We start from the raw sequence: 22,887 nt of genomic DNA, 5'->3' as shown, positions 1-22,887 counted from the left end.
GGGTGTTTAGTCACAGCACTGGGCACCTTGCAGCAAGTTCAGGAGAGTCTGGAGATGGAGAGGTGGGAAACCAGCCCAAGAAACTGGACATCTAGGAAGATTTCTTTCCAGGCACCAGTTTGTTTAAAGACAAGGAGGAAAAAATAATCTGGTCTGCACAAAAAAAGAAATCCCAAGTGTTCTGTGTTTTTGCTGGAGCATTGAAGTATTCCTTCTGCCCTCAAAATACACGAGAGCGGAGAGAGTGGTTTTGTTCTGAACATGAACAGGTCAAAGATCCCAGAAAAGCACTTTTGGGGCAGAATGAGCCTGGAACATGAAGGGAGAAAGGCCAGAGGTAGCACAGCTGAGAAAGACATGAGCAGGGTTCTAATGGGAACATGACTGCTGCCACAGTCACGCCTCACCAGCATGACCTCAGATGGGACTTGCTGTAATTTTTTTTTTCATTAAAAAAAAAAGGAATGAAAAGTGTTTTGCAGGCTTATTCAGAATGCACGGGGGGTGGAGAGGGAATTCAAACTTCATATAGGTCAAATATCATCCATGCAGGTTCACATCACATTCACTGCAACCTCCGCTCCCACACAGAGACAGCCTCAGAGCACTTGGAGGAATCCTGCATCCTTACCTTCAGCTTCTCGAAGCGATCGCTGAGCGACGCCACTTGGTGGTCCCGGTGGCGCCCCACCAGTTTGCATAAGGCACAGATGAGCTGGTCGTCAGCGACACAGTACATGTTCACCTTCTCGTTCTCGTGCTCCAGGCACGTCAGTCCGCGGAAGTGCGCGTCGGGCACGGGCTCCACCAGCCGGTGGCTGGTGAAGGGCTTCTTGTTGGGGTGGGTGGCGCGCAGGCAGCGGTCGCAGTAGGACACCTCGCAGGTGATGCAGGTCTTGACGGCGTCGCGGGGCGGATCCTGCTCGCAGAACTGGCAGGCGATCCTCTCGCCGGCCACGGACATGGTAGGGCTGTTGCGGTAGGTCCTCTCGCGGCGGCTCTCGCTGGGGGAGTTGGGGCCGCTCAGGGACGCCTTCTGGAAGCGGTCGATGATGTTCTGCAGGGTCACATTCCTCTTGAGGCCCTCCAGGCCCCGGTGGTTGAGGGAGATGACATAGCGGCAGGTGGGGCACTGGAAGGCGGTGATGGGCTCGATGGACTCGCTGGAGGAGCAGCTGGACACCAGAATGCGGTGGGCACAGCTGAAGCACAGGCTGTGAGCACAGGGCAGCAGGAGGGGGTCCTCGAATAACTCCAGACAGATTGGGCAGGTCAATTCTGACTCCAGTGTTTCCATCTTTAGTTAACACAATCCTGATTCAGCATCCAAAACCGGGGAAGGTGGTCAGGAACCTGCAAGGAAGGAGAGCAGAGATGTGAGACTATAGCTGCACTCCTGGGCTGCTCCACTCCTCCAGCAGCAGGCGCCTGGGGGGTTGGACACATCACCCATGCAACACCTTGACACCCTCTGCATTCTGACGCTGTCAACTCCAGCCCTGCCAGGCCCCTGCAAGCACAGGCTGGAGCTGTCTCATCCCACATGGAGCAGAGCCTGGAGTCGCAGTGGGACAGGCACCGCATGCAGGGGATGGGAGAGGAGGAGAAGCAGCTCCTCTCACACCTTCCAGCCCAGCCAGGGCAGGACCTGGACCACAAGGCTGGAGACAAAACCAGGAGAAACCACATGATTTCATGTTTGTGTTGGTGTGTGCTGCCAAGACCAGGGCGTGGCCGTGCTGGCGTTCCAAGCTGCTCTGCATGGCACAGAAAAACCTCTTAACATCCTCTCCAGCAGCTCCAGGCCTGCTTCTTGTGAAGGAGAAAAGGCAAATCATGTCGTGGAAACTCTGAGCAGAGCAGGTTGGGAGCTCTTAACATCCCATCCTGCTCCCTGCTTTTCCTGGCCATTGCTTTTCAGAGCAGGGAGGGGAGGGCATAGCAGTGAAATTATACTTGGCAAAGTTCCACTACTGGCTGTCCTCTGCTGCACTCCACAACAGCCAGGGATACCTAAATCAACTCCAGCTGGAGGCAAACAAGCTGTATTTTTAGCTCCCTTCCATTGCACGAGGCTGGAAAACAGCTCCCAGCAGGCAACTCAACCTGCTGCTCCCAACTCTGGTGTGCAGAGCACCAGGAGCTGCATCCCAAGTGCTACCCAGCCTCTGCCAGCATCCCAGCATATTCCCAAAGAACATGCAGTGACATGGAACCGGATCCTGCCTCTCCTCTCTCACCCACCATCCCGTGCACAAGTGGTACCTCCTGGTTTCCTCAGCCACAGCAAGGCAGGCTCTGAGTGATGCCCACTGAGGTGTCCCTCCCTCAGTGTGGATGCAAGGAGAGCCCTGTTCAGTCACAGCCACAGGGCCCCCTCACCCTGGGACTGCTGCAGCAACTGACCCTGTGGGAAGAAGCAACATGGTTGCTTCCAACCTAGCCTTGTTTTCACCCCTGGAACACCCTGGTGTGGTGCACAGGCTCTGCTTGGGGAGAAGATGAAAAACCCTTCCCTGTGAGGGTGAGGAGGCCCTGGCACAGGTTGCCAGAGAAGCTGTGGCTGTCCCTAGATCCCTGAAAGTGTTCTAGGCCAAGTTGGAGGGCGCTTGAAGCAACCTGACATAGTGGAAGGTGTCCCTGCCCATGGCAAGGGATTGGAATTGGACGAGCTTTAGGGTCCTTCCAACCCAAACCAGCCTGGGATTCTGTGAAAACGGGCTGTAACCAAAGCGTAGGGGGATAACCCAGCAGCAGGAGAGGGTCTGGCTGCTCGAAGCCCCAGGCTGCTGCTAGCACCTGCAAATGGCAAATTGCACAGGCGCCACACTGGGCCATGCCCATCCCCATCCCACTGAACATATCCGTTCCATCACCCCCACCCCACTGCACCATCTCTCCCCCATTGTCTGAAATAGGATGTGCAAGTGCCTGGAGGAAACCCTGAGCTCTTCCCTGCACCAGCTCAAGGGGCTTATAAAATAAATCCCTTGGATATTTTCATACGTTCATGCTGAAGCAGCTCTTGCTGGCCAAATGCAGCCTTGCACACACATTACACACATTTAAAGCTATTTTTCTCTTCCCCAAGAGAGACAGTGGAGAAGTTGCTGGATCCAAACAAGCAGAGGAGCACGAGGGCTCCCAGCAGCTTCCTTTGCACAGCCCACGGAGGTTTCTGAAGCCTGGGAGCTGCCGCAGCCATGGGAAAGCAGCGGGGAGGAAACTGCTGCTGGCCCTGAGCCTGCTGCCTGCTTGGGCTGCCCTGGATCCAGGGGGCTCCCCGTGCTGCAGGCCTGGGGATGAGGGGTGCCCATACACGCCCAGTGCTCTGGGCACCTCCCACGCTGGCCTCTCCCTGTGCCAGAGCTGCAGCCTGGCACCAAGAGCCCCAGGGCAAGAGTCCCTGTGCCAGCTGGGGGCACCAAGAGTCCCTGTGCCAGCTGGGGGCACCAAGAGTCCCTGTGCCAGCCCTGGCACCAAGAGTCCCCGTGCCAGCCCACCGGGGGCACAGCCCCTCCTGCCTCCCATCACCCACGGGTTCTCCCCGGTCAGCAAACAAAAAGATGAAAAAGAAGAAAGGACAAGAACAGGATTTGTTTCATAGCCTAAGACTGGGAAAAGAATTTAAAAATCGGGATTGGCGTGAGAGGCTCTCCAACACCTTGCCAGAGCCAGATGTCCCTCGGAGCAACATCTCACACTCCCATATCCAACTTCAGGCTTCACATGCAGCTCCACTGCTATCCAAGGGAAAACAATACAGAAAGTGTAAAAATACTTTGATTTTGTTACTGAGGTATATTTGTACATTCATCTTGTTTTCCTTGCTGGGACAAGACCTGTGACGGACCCAAGAGGAGCCTCAGGCTGGGACAGGAGCTGGAGCCCTCTTGGAGGAGGCACAGGAGCCTGCTCACAGGCAGTGGGGCAGCAGGGACAGGAGCCTGCTCACAGGCAGTGGGGCAGCAGGGACAGGAGCCTGCTCACAGGCAGTGGGACAGCAGGGACAGGAGCCTGCTCACAGGCAGTGGGGCAGCAGGGACACGAGCCTGCTCACAGGCAGTACAGCAGCAGGGACAGGAGCCTGCTCACAGGCAGTGGGGCAGCAGGGACACGAGCCTGCTCACAGGCAGTACAGCAGCAGGCACAGGAGCCTGCCTGGAGCTGCAGGAGCCCTGCTGGAAGAGCCCCCTCGGAGGAGGAAGGGGAGCCCTGCTCCAAGATGCTACACCTGGCAAAGCAGCCATGCTGCCAGCAGAGCCTTTCATGCCTCTCACTTTGATGTTCTCTTTGATGTCCAGGACTGACACAGCTCATGGAATAGTTGATTAGATTAAAATGTGTTTTCTTTAGAGTCATTAACTCCCTAAATATAAAAGTTATAAAATACTACCACTGTTTATAGACAGCCCTGTGTCCTTTGTGCCCAAGAGTCAGTGGCCCTGTCCATGCTGGCCTGTAATGACAATGTGCAGCAGCAGCAGGTTAACAGCATGTGACATCCAACCAAACATTTTTCTGTGTTGATCTGAGCTTTGCCCAAAACTGAGGGAAATGGGGGAGGGGGTGGGAAATCAGTGACTAACAGAAAAGATGGGGAAGGGCAGCAAACCCAGGGGGGCAGAGCTGGGGATGATGCAGGGCCAGTGCAGAGCCAGTGCCACGTCCTCTGGGACACAGTGACCGTCATCGCTTTTACTTCCAGCCCAGGTGGTCTCCAAACACTGTGTGCCAGCCTGGGGCAGCAGGAGCGTGGTGAGGGTACATGGGTCACCCTTGGCCAGTTACACCAAGGCTACCTGGATACAAGGGTTCCCCCACCTCTTCTCCCAGATAATTATTTTCACAATATCAAAGTTCTTCATCACTGCCTCAAGCTCACGGGTTTGCCAGGAGAGATGCAGAGGTTTGGCACCAAGGGAGGAAGGAAGGAGAGACATGCAAGGAGGGATGCTGCCCACATCACCCCATCCATACCTGGGAGGGAGACATCCTGGTGTACATCACCTGAGGCCACAGGCACCCAACCCAAAATTCATGCTTTCCCCTCGAGCAGCATCCAAGTCTCATTTTTACCCATGTTTTCCAAGTCCACATAAAATTCCCTCTGGTCTCCCCCAGCATCAACCCAGGGCAGAATTTGGCCAGCCTTCAGAGTCCCACACCAGGATATCCAGATGTGTTCAGACAAAAGTTAATTCTGCAGGTTGGTATTTTCTGCACCAAATATGGTTATTTATTTCCCCTTCCCCTTTTTATGCCTCTTTTTTTTTTTTAACTTCCCCTCCCCCTCAAAAAAGCTCCAGCCGAGATTGCTCAGCTCCTTCCAAGAATGAGGCTTCAGAAGAGCTATGCTGCTCCACCCGTGCATTAACGAAAAAAGTAATAAAATATGGCAACCCTTTCCTTAATTGGCACAGTGACAGCAGGATACAAAATCTGGGCAGCAGTTGTCTCCATCCTTTTTGTTGTCCTTGGGAAAATGAGTTCAAACCCGGATCAGTGTTGAGGGGAGGACAGAACAGCCCGTGCAGCAGCCACATCTCGTGTATCTCATTCCAGGGACCCGTCCTGCAGCCCAAGGGGAAGGGGGAAGAGGTCCCCCCTCCATTTCCCAGCTCTGCCAATGACCCTGCGCTCCTGCCAGCTCAGCCTTCTCAACCAACCGGCCTGACTCTGCCCTTGGGATGGGCCTGTCCAGGAGAAACAGGGTCCTAGGAGGAACACAGCCCCAGCTGCGTCACCAGCAACAGCTTCTGACCCAAGGAAGGCACCCCAGCGAGAGGGGAGGCCCCCAGGCTCCTCCAGCCAATTCACATCCACCGTTTCTCATTCCTTCTGTGCTTTATTTCCATCAGCTGTGCATATTTAACATCAAATTTGAAGCTCAAAGCTGCAGCCAGCACAGAGCATCCCTTGGCCACATCATTGCCTCTACTCCTCCCTCCCAGAACACCTGAACACATCAAACAGAACACTCCCACTGTAAGAACTCCAGATTTGTCTGAGGCTTTCTGAAAATCCCAATGATCTCTCTCCCAGCTGCCCTCCCCAATCACTTTACTGCCATACTAGAAAAAGAACATCACCTGCTGCAGTTAAACTGGATTCCCCCTATAAAAGCCTGTGTTGCTGTCCCTAATCCATCAAATTGAACCAGCATTTCCATACCAGCTTTAATTATTTTCCAAGCCAATTTGCATAGTGCTAAAGCAAGGTTGCTCCACATAATTTCCACTGCTCTCCATGTGTCTCTTAAATGAAGGACAGAGCCAGGAGGCTGGGTTCCCATGCAGCAATTCACTTCAATGAGAGACCCCTGTGTGCTGGCAGTTCACTTGCTTCATTCTTAAACCCTCCAGAAGAGCCACCAGAGCCCAGCAGGCACTGGCCATTTGTGCTCTTTAACTCCTCCATTTGCACTGCACCTTATTCCCTCTGGGAATTTCACCCTCATCACTGCCTTCACTGATGGGATGAGACCATTTTGCTCCATCACAAAATCCCTTTACTCCTGCATGTCTCCTGTCAGGCTCCAAGGTGGGGAAGGGCTGTCTTGGGTTTTCTGCACCGGACAAGGATGCTCCAGCTAAAGCCTACAAGGTCTCCACCTCATTCGCCTCCATGATGTCAGAGAGGCAAGCACCACGAAAAGATCCTTTGTTTGATCTCTAGTGATATCCTGGTACAAGGGAAAATTTTGCCTCTTTTCCACAAATAGCGCCCAGGAAGGTGAGAGCTCCTGGAGTGCTCCCACAGGACCTCAGCACAGCTTGTGTCCACATGGGGCTCCCAGGGGATGCAGCATTTTGGAGCCCTTGAGCTGCAGGGTGGATCAGGAAGGGATTCCCTGCAGTTTGCTCCCTGGCTCCTGCAGCCATACAGCAGGAATCATGCCATGTGGATTCCTCATGGCTGGAGGGGTCTGAAGATACCCAGGCAGCCATGGCACACACTGTTCTCCGGGACGTTACGGGGCAATTCCCCCTGACACCATGTGGGAACCTTCCCTGCCATCTCCACCAGTGGCCTGGGGGCTGACAGGACACAAAAGGCTCAGGGCACCTCTCCAGTCCCCCCACTGTGGCAGAGCCCTGGAGCACAGCACAGCTGCTTCCAGCTCCTGGGGAAGACAGCAGCTCCCCGAGGTCCCCAGCACTTGCCTCCCTAATCTGTGAGACCTGGGGCTGCAGCAGCCAGTCTCAGGCTCTGGCAGGTCACAGACCACGGCAACCCTCTTTCCCACATGCTGCATATGTCTGTCTGTCTGTCCGTCCGTCCATCCCCCCTGCAATGAAACCCACAGTCCCTGCCTCTCTGCCAGCAGCTGCCCCCACAGCTCAGGGGCTGAAGCCAGGGGGTCACAGGGGGTCTGAGGGCTGGGAGGGGGCCGTGGCATGGACAGGGACAGCTGCAGGCACGAGGCTTTAGCAGGAGCAGACCCACCAGGCCATTGCAGAAGGGAGTGACCCCCTTCCAGCCTGGCCCTTGGGAAAAGCAGCTGGTGAGCAGGCATGCCACCAAAGTGGCACATCCAGCATTCACACAGCCCTGGCACCAACCCCACCCCCGCAAATTGTCCCTCCCCTCCTGCCTCAGAACCCCACCGTTCCAGGTCTCACCACCCCTCCCCTCCCTCACCTCTCCTGCAGCTCTGTGCTCTCCTGCCACCCTGCTCTGCCAGCCTCTGCAGCTGAGGCTGTGCAGCAGGCAAGCAGACCCAGCAGCTCCTGAAAACAGCCCCGCTCCCAGCTGGCTCTGCCAGAGCACACATGGCAGCAGCCTTTTGATCAGAGCCTTTCTCCAGGCGCACCCTGTGGCTCTGCATCCTTCCCCTCTTCCTCAGCCACCGCCTGCAATGCAGCTCCAGCCCAGCCTCGTCCCTACCACAGCCACCAGCCCCCGGCCCAGCAAGGATGAGGGAGGGCATATGGTGCTCTGGAATAACCTCTGGGCTCCAGAGCAAGTCACGGCTCTTATCCCCCAGATGGACGCTGCAGAGATCACACAGCTCGGCACAGAGGTCTGCCTTGCTGAGGAGGAGGGCACTGCAAGGCAAAGCCCTTGGTCTCCCCAGAGGCTGGAGCAGCAGCAGCCAGCTCCTGTGCTCACAGCCCCAGTGCTGTACTAGGGGACCAGCATCCTTCAGGGTCTGCACCCCACGGGACACACCAGGGTTATCCCCACTCCAGTGCTTCCTAGAGGACACCCAGCGCAGGACACTGGCACAACTCACCCACAGAGGAGGGGAGTTCAAAGAGGTGCAGAGACATGACCACAGTGAAGGCAGGGCTGAGCTCGTGGCAAAGCCCACCATGGGAAACAGCCAGGAAACACAGACCCAGACCTGGGAAGGCAGCAGTGCTGCTGTCACATGAGCGTGACCAGTGAGGGGCCAGGGCACCCCAGCAAGGAGCTGGCCCCGCACCAGCGCTCCCCAGGACCCCTCGTGCTGCGCAAAAGGCAAAGCTCTGCTGCAGGGATGTTTTCTGGGGGGTAGAATAACAACAGATCCTCAACCAAAGAACGGGGGCTCCCCCTGCGCAGCACAGTCTCAGCCCAGCAAAGGCACAGAGCTCAAGAGGGGCATCCCACCATGGTACCCCCACCTGCTCTGGGCATTGCCCCTCTGCACCACCTGACTCCTGCTGGGAAGGGAGAAAACTGGATGGGGCCAGGGGAGCCAGAAGGGCTCCAGAGGGGACGGGAGCTGCTGTCTGAACCAAGGCTGTGTCACGTCCCTGCTGGCCCGGGGCTGCCGAGCGTGCTGATGGAGCTCCGAGGAGCACCCGTAACCCCGGCACCACGCCAGCCCAGCCCGTGGGACACACGCTGCCCATGCCACCGGCTCAGTCCCATTTTGCTGCTCGGTGCAGCAGCAAAAGCAGCAGCTCCGACCCCCGGGCAGCTCCCGGCCCCACCGCACGGAGGCTGTGCAGCCTGCCCGGGGCCTGGCCGCTGTCCCGACCCCTCCAGCCTCCCCGGCCCACAGCGAGATCGGCTGCACTTCCCAGAGACACCGCGGGGCCGGGCAATCCAGGGGCCATTGTGCTGCTCTGCGCAAGGTTAAATATATCCGCGCAGCTCCTCGGGCTGCATTCCTGGGAGGCTGAAAGGATAAACAGCACTTCCTGCAGGAACTGGACACAATGGGGGGATAATTAGTGCTAATGCCCAGTGCAGAAACAAAGCAGGTAGCAGATATTTTGGACTTCCACCCTCATTCTTCCCTCTGCACCCCCCTCCCACCCTGCAGTGCTCAGGAAGAGGCACTCAGACTGGCATAACTGTGCTCCCGGGCCACCTAAAAGAGATTAATGATCTAAAAGGAGGAAAGCTGCCTCTTTCTAAAGGGGCTTCACCATCCCAGGCACACGAGCACGGGTCTCGCAGACACGTTTCTCCCGGAGCCAGCCCTGCTCAAGCGGGGCCATGCCCGGAGGGTCCCAGCAGAGGAGGACCCTCTGCAGATGGAGCTCCCAGCAGGGCACAGCCAGCGATGCCAGCGCTGCCCAAAGCGCAGGGACAGCGAGCTCCCATCGCTGCGGGAAGGGACCCACGGCCCCACGGCTCCCTCCGCAGCCAGCCAGGTCTGCTCCTCATAGTCACCTCCTCTCCATCACAGCCAAGGCCCAACTAGGGCTTGTTTTCAAACTACAGCAACTTTTAATTCTTTTTCCTACCCCAGTCCCTTGGGAGTGCTGACAGACCAGCCACATTTCCCAGTCCCCCTCCTGGTGCTGCGGAATGACAGAGCGACCCAGCGCTCCCTGGACACTTTTCCAGCGCATTACACAGGTCATTTAAAGCCTTTCAAGACAAAATGCTCCCACGCCCTGAGGTGACTCAAAGTCATTAGCATCTCTTTGGGGAGGCCTCTCCACTGCTGCACAGGAGCACTTTTGCCCATCATCTCAAAATAAAATACATTTATAAACAAAAAAGCACCAATTCCCCTTGGCTCAGCTTCCCGCTGCAATATCCCCGGTCAAGGGGCTGGATCTCTAGAGAGGAGGAGGAGGAGGCTCCAGCACACAGAACGGACAGGTATGGCAGAGCCATTGGCTGTCCCCATGTCCCATGGTCTGCTCTGAATGTCACCGACACCCACAGTGCTGTCATTCACACGTTATGAAGCACACCAAAGGATGCTCCACCAGCAATACCACCGCATCGTCTGGGACCAGCCCCAGGCTCACTCCCCCAGCCACCCAGGAGCGGCTTCCTGAGCCAAGGGCACCAGCACAGCCGTGCCCCTGCAGGACATGGATTCCATGGCTCATGCCAGCACGGGGACTAACTGCTGAAGGCAGGCACGGAGCTCCCAGAGCGAGGGGAGAACCACGCAGCTCACTCCATCCCGCCATGGATCAGCCTGTGGCAATGGACAGGGAACAGCCCAAACCCAGCACAGGCTGCATCCCGGAGCACACTAAACACGTCCACCATCCCCACCCAGCTGGGTGGAGAACTTGGACCATGCTGGTGCCTCCATCACCCCTGTTCCCAGCCAGCGTGCCTCCACCACACTGCATCTCTCCAAAGCTCTCTTCCCTGCTCTGAGGGGCAGCCAAGGTAATTTTGGCAGCATGCAGGAGCTCTGGATCTGCCTGCCGTTGCTTTCAGCTCTGCTCAGCTGCAATTCAGGACATGAAGCAGGTAACTGCAAAGGTAATTTCCTCCTGCCATCCCTGCTCCCTTCCTGTGGGCTGCCCGAGGGAGGCAGAGGCTTCTGGCTGGTGACAAGAGGCAGGGCACAGACAATACCTGCTCTCACACACTGCTAAGTTCTTTAATGATCTGAAAGGAGCCTAAAACGCTCCAAATTTTGCATCTGTCATGATCACAGACGATTCCAGAGCCTCCCTGGGGGTTTGACCCACCAAAGTGCCTCCAAAAGCACCTGACACTCCTGATTCCCCATGGGAAACCACTGCTGCTCCATAGGCAAAGCACACACCTGCTGCAGGAATGACAAGTGGACACAAATTCCTGCAGCGCTGGAGGGAGCACAGCACTCTGCAGGGTCACTCCAGGACTGACCACAATGGTGGCCAGAGGCTTGGGAAAATACTGACAGGAGCAAAAGAGTTTTAAAAAATTCCACCTTAAAAAATTGATAGTGTTATGTGTATAGATATATATTCAGTGTGGCAGGCCTGTGGTGCCTGATGCAGGTGCTGGAGCACTGAGCAGCACCCCAGCCAGCAGAGCCAGCACAGCAGGGTCACGACAGTGCAGGGACAGCCTGAGCCAGCACAGCACCCAGTCCAAACCCCAGCCTCCTTAGGGCAATGTCGAGCCAGGTCACCATGCAGTTCAAAACCCCTGCCCATTGCTCCCGTGAGGAGGCCCAGGGGACAGTGAAGGAGAGCAGCTGCTCACAGCTCCACCCCTGAGCTCAAAGGCCAGTGCTACTGCCCCAGCCCACCCCTGCTCTGGGTTATTGACCATCCTTGAGACCACCCTTCCCTGCCTCGCTGCATTCAGTCCTGTTACACAACCAGGTTTGTGGGGTTCTCTGAGGATCCACAAAATGCATTTAAGCTGCTCTGTGTCTCTTTGAAAAAGGAAGCTAATTTATTCCTCAATTGCTGCTGTGGTGTCAGAGGATGCTGCAGGCTCCACCTGTGACAGCTGGCACATTGTCACCTCCCCTGTGCCCCCACAGAACCCCACTCCAGCCAAGCCTCTGCCTCCTGCCTGAATGCAATTTTCCCCCTTCAGTCAACCAATTCAAGATTGGGTTTGTGTAGTAGTCGATTTCCTGCATCTGCAAAGCGAGAAATAGACTGAGCAATTCATTTCTCTCTGAGACACAAATCTCAGTTATAAACACAATAATGACATTCTGCAAAGGCAAGGAGCCCTTTCATTTGGAATCCCACGGAAAGTGTGTGAAGCTGGGGGATCCCTGACACAGCTGGCACACAGACCAGCTGTGTGTGTTCCTGCATGGATGCAGCACGAGTCCCTTGGATCTGCCCTCAGAGTCTCAGTGATGCAGCAAGTTTCCACTTATTTCTCACATTGGCTTTTCACAAGCCTGTGGGTGTGGGTTTTCCTTCTCTAGCAGTTGCCGGATAGTGAGATCTATAAAATACGGTTTTGAGACCTGAGAGCTTGCAGCATCCAACTGCAACATCTGTAAAAAAATCCCAGAAAAAATAAAAAACTCCAACTCCTCCAAACAAACAAAAAACTCCCACAACTCTCCCCTCCTCTCCCTCTCCCCCATTTCCCTTCACTCTACTGAGAGTAAAAAACTCAGAACTTGTTTAACCCACACAGTGGCAGCAGCGTCCCCATTCATTCACAGGCTGCTCTGGCTGAGATTCCATTCCAGCCAGATCCCACCTCCACCCTTTTCCTGTCCAAGGGCGGAAATCCCACGGGAAATGCCCAAAAGGAAGCAAACCAGATGCCACCACCCAGTCGGGAAGACCTGGCGGTAGCGTTGGGCTCCTGCAGCAGCAGCAGCCCCTCACAGGCAGCCTCCCCTTCAATAATAAACAGTTTCCATCAGAATCACCACAAGCCTTTTCCACTTTAAGGGACTCCCCAGATTCAGCACAACCCAAAACGCTCCTGGACCTTGGCAAGGCAGCCCTGGCTGAGGTGGGAGCAGACACAGAACACATCAGGCTTTCCCACACAGCTGGGCAATGGGGGCCTGATGGCACTGCAGTGGGGCAGTGTCCCCTCCCCAGTGCTGGGCTCTGGAGCAGTCACTGGTGCAGCACCGGGGGCATTTGGGACAGCCCACATCCCCCGTGAGCAAACAGGCATAGGAGAAAGGGACATCATTCAGGGGGAGGGAAAGGAGGACAGGGACATGATATTTAGGCTGGACATCAGGAAATGTTTTTTCACCCAGCAGGTGATTGGAAACTGGGACAGTCCCCCCCCAGGGAAGCTGTGATGACCCCAAGGCTGTCAGAGCTCATAAAGCACTTGGACAGCACTTCCAGGCAGATGATGAGATTCTTGGGGTGTCTGTGCAGGGCCAGGAATTGGACTTACTGATCCTGATGGGTCCCTTCCAACTTAGCCTACTCTATGATTCCGTGACAGGGATGACAGCAGCGCTGAAACACAGGGAACTCCCCAGCAGAGAAATGTCCCCTGCCCTCCTGGCACCCAGGGCACTCCAGGTTTGTTTGCTGGGGGAGGAAGCCAAGCCCACAGTGGCAGGGGGATCAGTGAGCTGCACGGAGGCTGATCGGCACGACAGAGCTGAGACTGCAAGAAAAGAAGATAAAAAGTGGTCCAGCCTGACCCCCCCACCAGCATCCCAGATTTCTGTCACTGGAGCAGGCCTGGGGGCCAGCAACCCACTCCTGTCCTTGCTGTGTTAAAAGGCATTACTGGGGGCTGGGGGCTGCCTTCCCCATGGAAGTGAGCTGGCAGCCCCAGAAAACAAGGGCAAGGGTGTCCCCATCCTGGTCACAGGGCAGGGGGCCAGAGCAATGCAGAGTGCTGGACTGCCAGCAGGCACAGTGGCTGTTTCCTGAGGAAGTGCAGTGCATCCAGAGGCACAGAAAGGGCAGCTCTGCCACTGGCCATGCTCCCTGCGCCAGGGGCTGGGACAAAGACAGCAAAGGGCAGAAGATGAAGCCCCCACATCCTGCCAGCACTGGCAGGGCCCCACCAGTGGCACCCCAAAGGCCAGGGCTGCAGCACGCCTTGCTCTGCCCTGCATTCTCCCAAGGATGACACAGCCACAAGCTCCGGGCTCAGCACCGTGCCCCTCCCTGCACCCAAGGATGAGAGGCACGTCCAGGGCCGCTGGCACAAGGTCCAACCCAGGGTTTCCAGCGCTGTGTAGGAGCACATGCAGGCGCCCAGGATGCCAGGGGTGCGATGTTCCCTGCACGCCACTGCAGCCCCCCGCCCTCGCACAGCACAAGGCGCCTTTCAGAGCCACACAGACACAGCATTCTCCTGCTGGTGACCTCCCTGCCCTGGCATTTCTGGGAGCCAGGCTCCACAGCAGTGAGCGGTGGCGTTGGAGGCAGCAGCCCGAGACTGGTCAGCAGCATCCCCACGAGGGTGCTCGCTGCTCAGAGGGGCTGCCTCATTAGGCTGCAACACACACTCGCTTTCCAGGCAAACAACACCAAAAACAAGGGAAAGCAGCAACACAGGCTCCAGCCTCCCCAAGGCTTTGTCCCCCTCCAGAAGGGAGCTCAGGGGAGCAGCCACAGACCCTCTCACCCCAATGTGGGGAGCACCAGGCTCAGAGGGGCTCCCAGCAGGCTAAGGTGGATTTGCAATTGGCAGCGGCAGCTCCTGACAGAGGAACAAAATAATCACACTGCTCATCAGCTTCCTTTAATGAACCAGCTGTGCAGCCTGCAGAGACAGTTCTGGTTCCAGCATCTCTGATGGAACAGCCTTGGTCTCTCCAGTGACCAGCCTTCGGGATGCACCAACCCCCTAAAGCCAGGGGCTGACCCAGGAGCTAAAAGGCTTAAGGTGCCCCTCCCCAGTACAGAAGCCCCAAGTGACAGTTCAGAAGCTCACAGAAAGCCCAGGGGAGTCGCAGCATGGGTTTGGAAACACCTATCCATCCATGGAAGGGATGGAGCAGGAGACAATCCTGGCTTTAAAACGAAGTCATTTATCCATCTCACATGGTCCCAGGGCCAATCCCACTCTGCTCACAAACTGGCACACACACTGACACACACCCCTGAGCCGTGCCTGGACCTTGGAGGCCAGCACAGCTCACCCGGTGCATGCTTTGCAAGGCAGGCATTTATCACCCACTGCAGCTCCATCTCTTTTGCAAAGCAGCACTTCCAAGCCAGGCAGGACGTGGGCTGTGCACAGGCACGGCCTCCCAGCCGCCATGGGAGGCTGCACAGGGCACAGACCCAGCTCGGATCGCAGCAGCCAGCACATCCAGGGCTCTGCAGCCACCTGCCTGAACCCAGACAGCTGCTGCTGTCGGTGGCATCAATTCATCCTTCCTCCTTGTATTGCTATGGCACTTACTGTCTGTTCCCAGGAGCACCCTCAGGGAGCAGCCCCTCGGTGCGAGGGTATTCCAGCACTGCTGCGTGGGCCAGCCTCCCTCCTTCCCTCCCTCCGTGCTGGGGCCAGTTTTACTACCCCTCGGTCAGGGGCACCAGCCAAGCCTCGAGTCTGCTCTTTGACGGTGAAATGCGGCACAGACCGCCTCAGCACGTAGCCCATGCCAGCCGGGGGAGCGGAGGCAGCTCTGCACAGCCCCTCCAGCGCAGCCCGAGGGGCACTGCCCGCTGCCGCCGGGGTGCAGGAGGGAAGGGCGCTGCAGAAGGCTCTGGGAGCAGCTCGAGCCCACACTCAGCGCCCCCCTGGCAGGCCGACAGGCCGGTGGCACCTCCCAGGTTGGCCAGACACTGCCCGATGATGCCCCCCTGCCACCCGGGAGCCAGCAGTGCCCTGCGCTCCGCAGGCACCGCTGCCAGCTCCCACCCGGCTGCGGCAGCTCCTCCGGCAGAGCCGGTCTCCTCGAAGCCGCCTTCCGACAACAAAAGCCGAGCCGAAACCTCCGGGCTGGCTGGGGAGACCTGGGCGGCAGCCAGGAAGGGCAGGAGCCATTAACGCCGGCGTGTCCGGACTTGAGGGAATGACGGAGCAAGCAGAGCCATCTGCCCTCGCCGGAAACTCCGCAGACCGCTGGGCAGAACAGAACGGCCCTTCACCGCGCTCCAGCCCTCGCCAGCTGTGCTCCAGCCCCCGCCAGCTGCGCACACAGGGGCAATAAACCTGCGGCTGGGATGTTTTTGAGGCAAAACAGGAAAATAAAGCGCGAGAGCGAGGTGACACTCGGGCACGTTTTCCAGCAGCTGCACAGAACCCCGGCGCAAGCAAACACACTCCGCTGCCCGCCCGGCAGTGGCACCCCAAAGCGCGGGCAGCACCCCGGACACGTCTCCCGACCCCCGGTGCCCGGAGGGCAGCGCCGGCAGACCTCCCACACGCGGCCGTGTCTCTCCTCTGCGGCTTCCGAAGCTCCGGTCACGGAGCCCGCTACCGATTAACTTCCGTGGCCCCGGAGTTCACCAGATTCCAGCCCCGCTGGGAGAAGGGGCGTGGGGGACCCAGCAGGATCAGGGCAGCACGGGCCCCGCACCGGCTCTGCGGCGGCGGCGACAACCCAGCACCACAAACCGCTGGGAGCTGGCGCGGGGCTGGGCAGTGAGAGGGGACACGCCAGTCCCCGCCGTGAGACCCGGGCTGAGGCGGAACGGCGGGGGCGCGACGCGCTGCGCGCGGGATCCCGAAAGCCGCGGGCGGGGAGCCGGGAGCCGGCCGGTTCGTACCCTCCCCGCCGGTAACGCACCGCCGCTCCCCAGCAGGACGGCCCTCGGCGAACCGGCGGAACGGGAAGGCCGCGGGGAGCCCCGAGCGAGGACAGGCCAGCCGGGTCTCCCCGCTAAGCGGCGGAAGGTGACGGAGCCGGCCGGCAGACGCACTCGGCAACGGGGAGAGGCGATCGGGAGCGGGGGGAGCCGGCAACGGCTCCCGGGAGGGGCGGCAGTCCCCCGCCCCGGCACTTGCTGCAAACCCGCGGGAAGGGCCGCGCCGGGGCCCCGACGACCGGGTTCGGTGCTTCCTCCCGCCCCGGTACCTACCAGCGGGTCGCGGCATCCCCTCCCCGACTCGGTGCCGCCTCCCGCCCCGATGCCGGTAGCTACCGGCGGCCCGCGGGAGCCCCCCCGGCCCGCCCCGGTGCGCCCGCCCGCCCCGGTGCCGCCGGTACGTACCGGCGGCCCGCGGGAGCCTCCCTGCCGCTGCCCGGGCATCTTGGAGGCGCGGGGACACGGCGGCGGCGGCGGCGCGCGCGGGGCGGGCGGGGCGGGGCCAGGGAGAGCGCGCGGCCCCGCCCCTCCCTTTGGCCCCGCCCCGCCGCAGGTGAGGCCGCGGCAGCGGCGCCGGGAGCGCGCCCGGGCCTGGGCGGCACCGCGGGGCAGGGGGACATGGTGTGCCCCTCTGGGGACACTGGGCACCCCTCTGGGGACACTGCGTGCCCCTCTGGGGACATTGTGTGCACCTCTGGGGACACTGGGCACCCCTCTGGGGACATGGTATGCCCCTCTGGGGACACTGGGTACCCTTCTGGGGACACTGCGCGCTGCTCTGAGGTCGTGGCAGTGCGTGTTCTGTGGCCTGGGGACACTGTGTGCTCCAAGGGATTGGGGGCACTGTGTGCTCGCTTGGGGCAGGGGACAGAGCGTGTTCCCGTGGGATGGGGGACACCGTGTGCTTCTGTGGGGTGGGGGGCAGTGTGTGTCCCTGTGAGATGAGGGGAGCTGTGAGTTCCCAAGCGATGGAGGGCACTGTATGTCCATGTGTTTATGGTGAGACTTGCTACCTTGATAGCATTCAACACACTTATTATTTTCAAAGTGAGAAATGAATTAAATGGGGTTTTCACCACCTGGTTCAGCATCACAAAGGGACGTCCCGCCCAGTGTTCTCCATACAGCAAACCAGCTCTGGGTGGATTGTTACCTGCGAATTGCACATATATATGTATGCACAGCACTAACATCAAAGGGAAACATGGGAGGGGGAACCCAGAACTATAATTTATTCCTTCGTAATATGGAGACATGTGGCACAGGTTATTTATATTTGAAGGCTGCCCAGAGTGTAAAATGAGCCGTCTTTTAAAAATAAACCTGAGGAAAAATACATCCAGGCTCCTGGTGCATCTGAAGGTGAGGCCGGGCAGGTGCTGGGGGAGGCGCCGGGAGAGAGCCGGGAGCTGCAGGGGCTGCTGTGTGCCCTGAGTGCCACTGTCACTGCACACAGACAGACAGACAGACAGACAGACACACAGACAGACAGACAGACAGCCCTGAGTGCCACCATCACTGCACACACACAGACAGACAGACACACAGACAGACAGCCCTGAGTGCCACCATCACTGCACACACACAGACAGACAGCCCTGAGTGCCACCATCACTGCACACAGACAGACAGACAGACAGCCCTGAGTGCCACCATCACTGCACACAGACAGACAGACAGACACACACACACAGCCCTGAGTGCCACCGTCACTGCACACAGACAGACAGACAGACAGACAGACAGACAGACAGCCCTGAGCGCCACCGTCACTGCACACAGACAGACAGACAGACAGACAGCCCTGAGCGCCACCATCACTGCACACAGACAGACAGACAGACACACACAGCCCTGAGTGACACCATCACTGCACACAGACAGACAGACAGACACACAGCCCTGAGCGCCACCATCACTGCACACAGACAGACAGACAGACACACACACACAGCCCTGAGTGCCACCGTCACTGCACACAGACAGACAGACAGACCGACACACAGACAGACAGCCCTGAGCGCCACCGTCACTGCACACAGATAGACAGACACACACAGAACCCTGAGTGCCACCGTCACTGCACAGACAGACAGACACACAGACATACACACACACACACAGACACAGACAGAGACACACACACAGACACACACAGACACACACACAGACACACACACACACACACACACACACAGACACACACACAGACACACACCCACACACCCACACACACACACGCACACACACACACACACAGACAGACACATACACACACACAGAGACAGACACACACACAGACACACACCCACACACACACACCCCGTGCTGGTGCAGGGCACACCGGGCACACGGCAGCTGTCCTGCTGCGGCTCTCCAGTGAGACAGGACACGTGCAAGGCTGCTGAGCAGCCGAGGCTGCCTGCTCCACCATGGCTGGCCCGGTTCTCACCTGCTTCACTGTGCAGAGAGATCACAAATGCTTGCTTCCAGCAGGGTCTGAAAACAGGGGAGTTCATATGCACCATGTTGTTTGCATTAAGCCCCATCTCTGATTTTCTAGCAGTGAAAGCACAGCCCAGGCAGCTGTGGCCAAATCACAGAACCTAGAGCTGTCCTGTGACCGGCCTTTGTCTATGTGCCTGTGCAGAGCAATGTGAGGTGAGTGAACAGTCTGAGCAGAGCCCCATCCTCTGGCCCTTGGACAGGCAGGAAATTAAAGACACTTTTCCAAATTCAGAGCCACCTGTAGACCACAGCAGGTAGCCAGGGGTGGGTTCAGGCTCTGAGCAGAGCTGGAGCTCGTGGCTGGGCAAGAGCAGAGAAATGCAGCCCCCAGACATGGCCCATTAGGCTGCAGGGAACTGAGACCGGTGACAATGAGCAGATGGCTGGAGGTCACAACAAAGTCCCACCACCAAGGGACTCTGGGTGACAGCCTGAGTGCCCAGCACTCGCTGGAGTGCAGACACCAGTGGCAGCTCAGCCCTGATCTCTGAGAGCCTCAGCCTTCTTCCCACAGCAGCCAGGGACACAAAGCCACAAAGCCCGGATGGTGGCACTGTGCAGTGGTGGCCTGGCCAGCTCCATGGTGTGCCACGTCCCTCTGGCTCCCAGCTCCAGTGCCAGCCGCACTGCAACATGAGCAGGGCCAGGGAGAGCTGCAGGGGTGTCCCAGCAGGGATCAGGCTCAGAGTCTCCTGTGCACACTGGGAACCAGCTCGTGGGGCTGCCCCAGTGCAGACCAGCCCTGAGGTTGCTCTGCCCTGCAGGATGTGGCTGCTGCAGCCGAGGGCTGTGCTGGGTGTGCTCAGCTGCGGCTCCAGCTGCCCAACAGACCCAATGCCAAGGCCCACAGTGGGCTGGGACACACAGATCATAGCTCAGAGACACAGTATATTCAAGTCCTTCAGACAGTTTTCCTCATGGATCACTGCAGATGCCAGCCTCCCTCGAGGCCTGATGGGTGCTGGATTAGCTGGGATCCTGCATTAATAGGCAGAGGTGACCTTGGGCAAATATTTACAATTACTGTGGTGTCGTGTCTGTGCATGTACTCAAAACACAGAAGGGGTAGGGTTCAAATGGCACTTTAATGAGCTGCAGGGCAGCAGGAGGGTAGACCTCCTCACACCAATGTAGTAGTCCAGGGTGGGGGGATCATCTGCCCACAAAGGAGTGTCGTTGTCAGAGTGGCAAGTGCTCAGCAGCCCTTCTAGGACCTGTGCATTTTGAATAGGGACCACCTCAGTTTCTGCATCACACGCTGTGAGTGTGTTGCTTGGAGTCAGGGAATTGTGATTTTCCCGCCCAAGGCTGGTCTGCACTCAAATCCTCATTGCACAGACAGGAATGGAAACACTTGAGTTGTGCCATGTGCCTGGGATGCCGACTGAATAAATAACACGCGGTTATAAAGCAGGATTTCCCCTTGAAAATTTGTTCTTCCAGTGGAAAGCACAGAAGAAAAAAATCCTTTTAAGTTCTGCATCCGTCTTCCCACTCCCTCTGAAGAGCAGGCAGGCAGTGTGGAGATGAGCAGGGCTGGATGGATGAATTCCCCCAGAAGAATTTCTTCTCGATTCTTTTATACATTTTCATGATTTCATTTCTCCAGTTCTCATTAGCACCTCCTTTATCCCCAGCTTTCCCCAAAGGCATCCTGCTGCGCAGGGAGCGGCAGAGCAGGGATAGGAGTGGATGCTGTGCACCACCTCATGTTGAGGCCTGGAATTTCAGAGCCTGCCACCAGCTCCACCTCTCCCATGGCGAGGGAGGTGCAGTGCTCACCCGCCCCGGAATTTACTCTGCTGGATGACAGCGATGCCTCATCCTCACGCAAGGGCTCAGTGGCAGTGTTAAGACCTTTGTGAAGGCCCCGTGGTCTGACAGACCTGCCAAAGCCCCGGCAGCCAGATGAGCTGTTTCACAGGCTCTGAGGTTGATTTCTGAAGAGGAAAGTCTGTTTTCCCAAGTCCATCCCTTTTCTGCATTCAAACCAACCCTGGATGCTCCCCAATCCAGTCCAGCTCTTCCAGAAGGGTCACAGGATTTTTGTGTCACTCTATTTGTGAGCAATCCCCTGCTCTGCCTCCCTCCCCCAGGACCCTCAAGAAGGAAGGGAGGCAGGCTTTGATAGGTGAGAACTATCCAGCCAGGTTTCCAGCCATCTCCTGTACATCTCTGTACTGCCAATGCCATTTGCACTCTCCCATGCTGGAGCTCAGCAGCAGATTTGCTCACAAAGACCTGTTGTGCCAAGGAAAAGGCTCCCAAGTCAGGTCAGGCATGCAGAGGGATGACACCCTGCCTGTACTTCTCCCTGGCATCCTTGGGCTTTGGGCCCCCGCTGTCACACATTGTGGGAAAAACCTGCATGATGTTTGCAGAGCTCAGGGGTCAGTGTCACACCCCTGTAATTCTGCATTCCGCACAACATGCCATGCACAAAGCCAGCTGTGCTGGCCTGAGCTGCACCTGCACCAGTCCATGGGTGGAAAGGGCCCAAGCCTGTCCAGCCTTGCACCCAAGGGCTGTGGTGGGCACAGGTGGCTGAGTGGCCCGACCTTCCCAGAGAAATGGCTTTAAAGGACATCCTGGGCACACAGGCACATCTTGCTGTCACAGCAACGAGCGATGCAGCAGGAAGGGATGGAGCCCTGCTCTGGGGCTCCACAGGCAGCAGGGAGGGATGGAGCCCTGCTCTGGGGCTCCACACAGGGTCTTTATTGAGCTCTTACTGCAGAGGGCTCCAGGCCCCAAGAACCCACTCAGGCACAGAGAGCAGGGGTTTATACAGGGATAGCGAGGGCTGGAGCAGGACATCAGAATGAACGAGATGAGGGCACAGGAGCAGAACTAAGGGGAAAGGCCAATGGGATACATGGAATCAACATATGACAACAATGCATTCTGGAGGAAACTTCTTTTCTTTGCCATGACCAAGAGGTTGTTGCTTAAGGGTTGTGCCTCCAGGGGAGGGGGGTAAGCTTTTCCCAGATGGCTTACTGGCCTCCATACCCAAGGACACGATTTTGACCCCCCAAACAATCAATTGAGTAGGAAATAAAACAAGAATGAAGTACAGGAGTTACTCCCAAGGGCACGCACTGCAGAGCACAGCACTGCACTCAGTGGGACATGCACTGCAAGGAGCAGGGCAGCCCTGCTGGAGTGTTCCCCAGGAACTTCATTTCAGCTGTTGGACCTGCTCAATCGAGCATCCAAGGGCAATACTGGCTCTCAAAGCCCAGAGATTTCTAATGCGTTCTTATGAGAATTTCTCCTTCCTCTGACATATTTCCAAAGCTGCATTTGAGAATGTCCCTTTGTACACACATATCCCTGTGACAGCACAAAGGGAAAGGGAGGTTACACCACGCCTGCATTCACCAGGTCCTAGCCAAGGATAGCTCAGGCTGCTGTCACGAGGCTCCCACAGTGACCATGCTGGCTTGGGGAATGCTTCAGGTAACCCCTGTGCTGTGCAAAAGAGAAGCCAGCTCTCAGCAGCCAAACCAGCCTTCCTCAGCCCCAGCCAGCTCCCGGCATCACCAGGGCTGCCCTGACTCACCATGCTGCAAGGAGCATTCCCCCTTCCCAGCTCATGGCTCACACACACTCGGGGCAGCCCTTCCATGTTTGCATGAACTTCCCACTTTCTTTGAGCCTCACACACTGACAGGTAACAGGTATTCCACTACTATGGTTTTTTCACCCCAGCATTAGGCTATCTTAGCAATTAAACAAAGTAAATATGCACTTAGTAAGACCTAGGTCAGGCTTATAACCAGAAAAAATAAATATGCTCAATTCAGAGCACTCAAAATTTCCTCAGCAGTCATCATCTGCACTCAAAGGACATCAAAGACTTTCAAAAAAGGAAAGATGTGCTCTCCCAGCTTATATATTCCCCTACCCCATTGCCTGCAGCACCCAGCAAGTGATTCCTCCTCCCTGTTCACACCTCATCAGCTGGAAGTAGAGAGAAAAAAATGAATGCTGAGCTTGAGGGATTTTAAGGAGGGACAAA

General features: G+C 57.4%; 1 protein-coding gene across 3 annotated transcripts in view; it reads right to left on the bottom strand.

The window, feature by feature from the left end:
* The window catches only part of MID2 (midline 2), a 64,395-nt gene extending 47,553 nt beyond the window's left edge, over positions 1 to 16,842 (bottom strand). The window contains exons 1-2 of one of the 3 annotated variants that reach the window (XM_064712924.1): positions 16,761 to 16,842; positions 632 to 1,353 (exon numbers count right to left, since the gene is read on the bottom strand). In XM_064712924.1, the coding sequence (XP_064568994.1) occupies positions 632 to 1,297 (666 nt within the window). In that variant the 5' untranslated portion in view covers positions 1,298 to 1,353; positions 16,761 to 16,842. The other 2 variants (XM_064712925.1, XM_064712926.1) reach the window with 2 other exon arrangements.
* Positions 16,843 to 22,887: the final 6,045 nt, after the last annotated feature.

This window comes from Zonotrichia leucophrys, chromosome 4A (genome assembly GCF_028769735.1).
Source record: "Zonotrichia leucophrys gambelii isolate GWCS_2022_RI chromosome 4A, RI_Zleu_2.0, whole genome shotgun sequence".
Lineage (NCBI taxonomy): Eukaryota > Metazoa > Chordata > Aves > Passeriformes > Passerellidae > Zonotrichia > Zonotrichia leucophrys.
The sequence above is the reverse complement of the archived record's forward strand: the minus strand, read 5'-3'. Positions and strand labels throughout refer to the sequence as shown.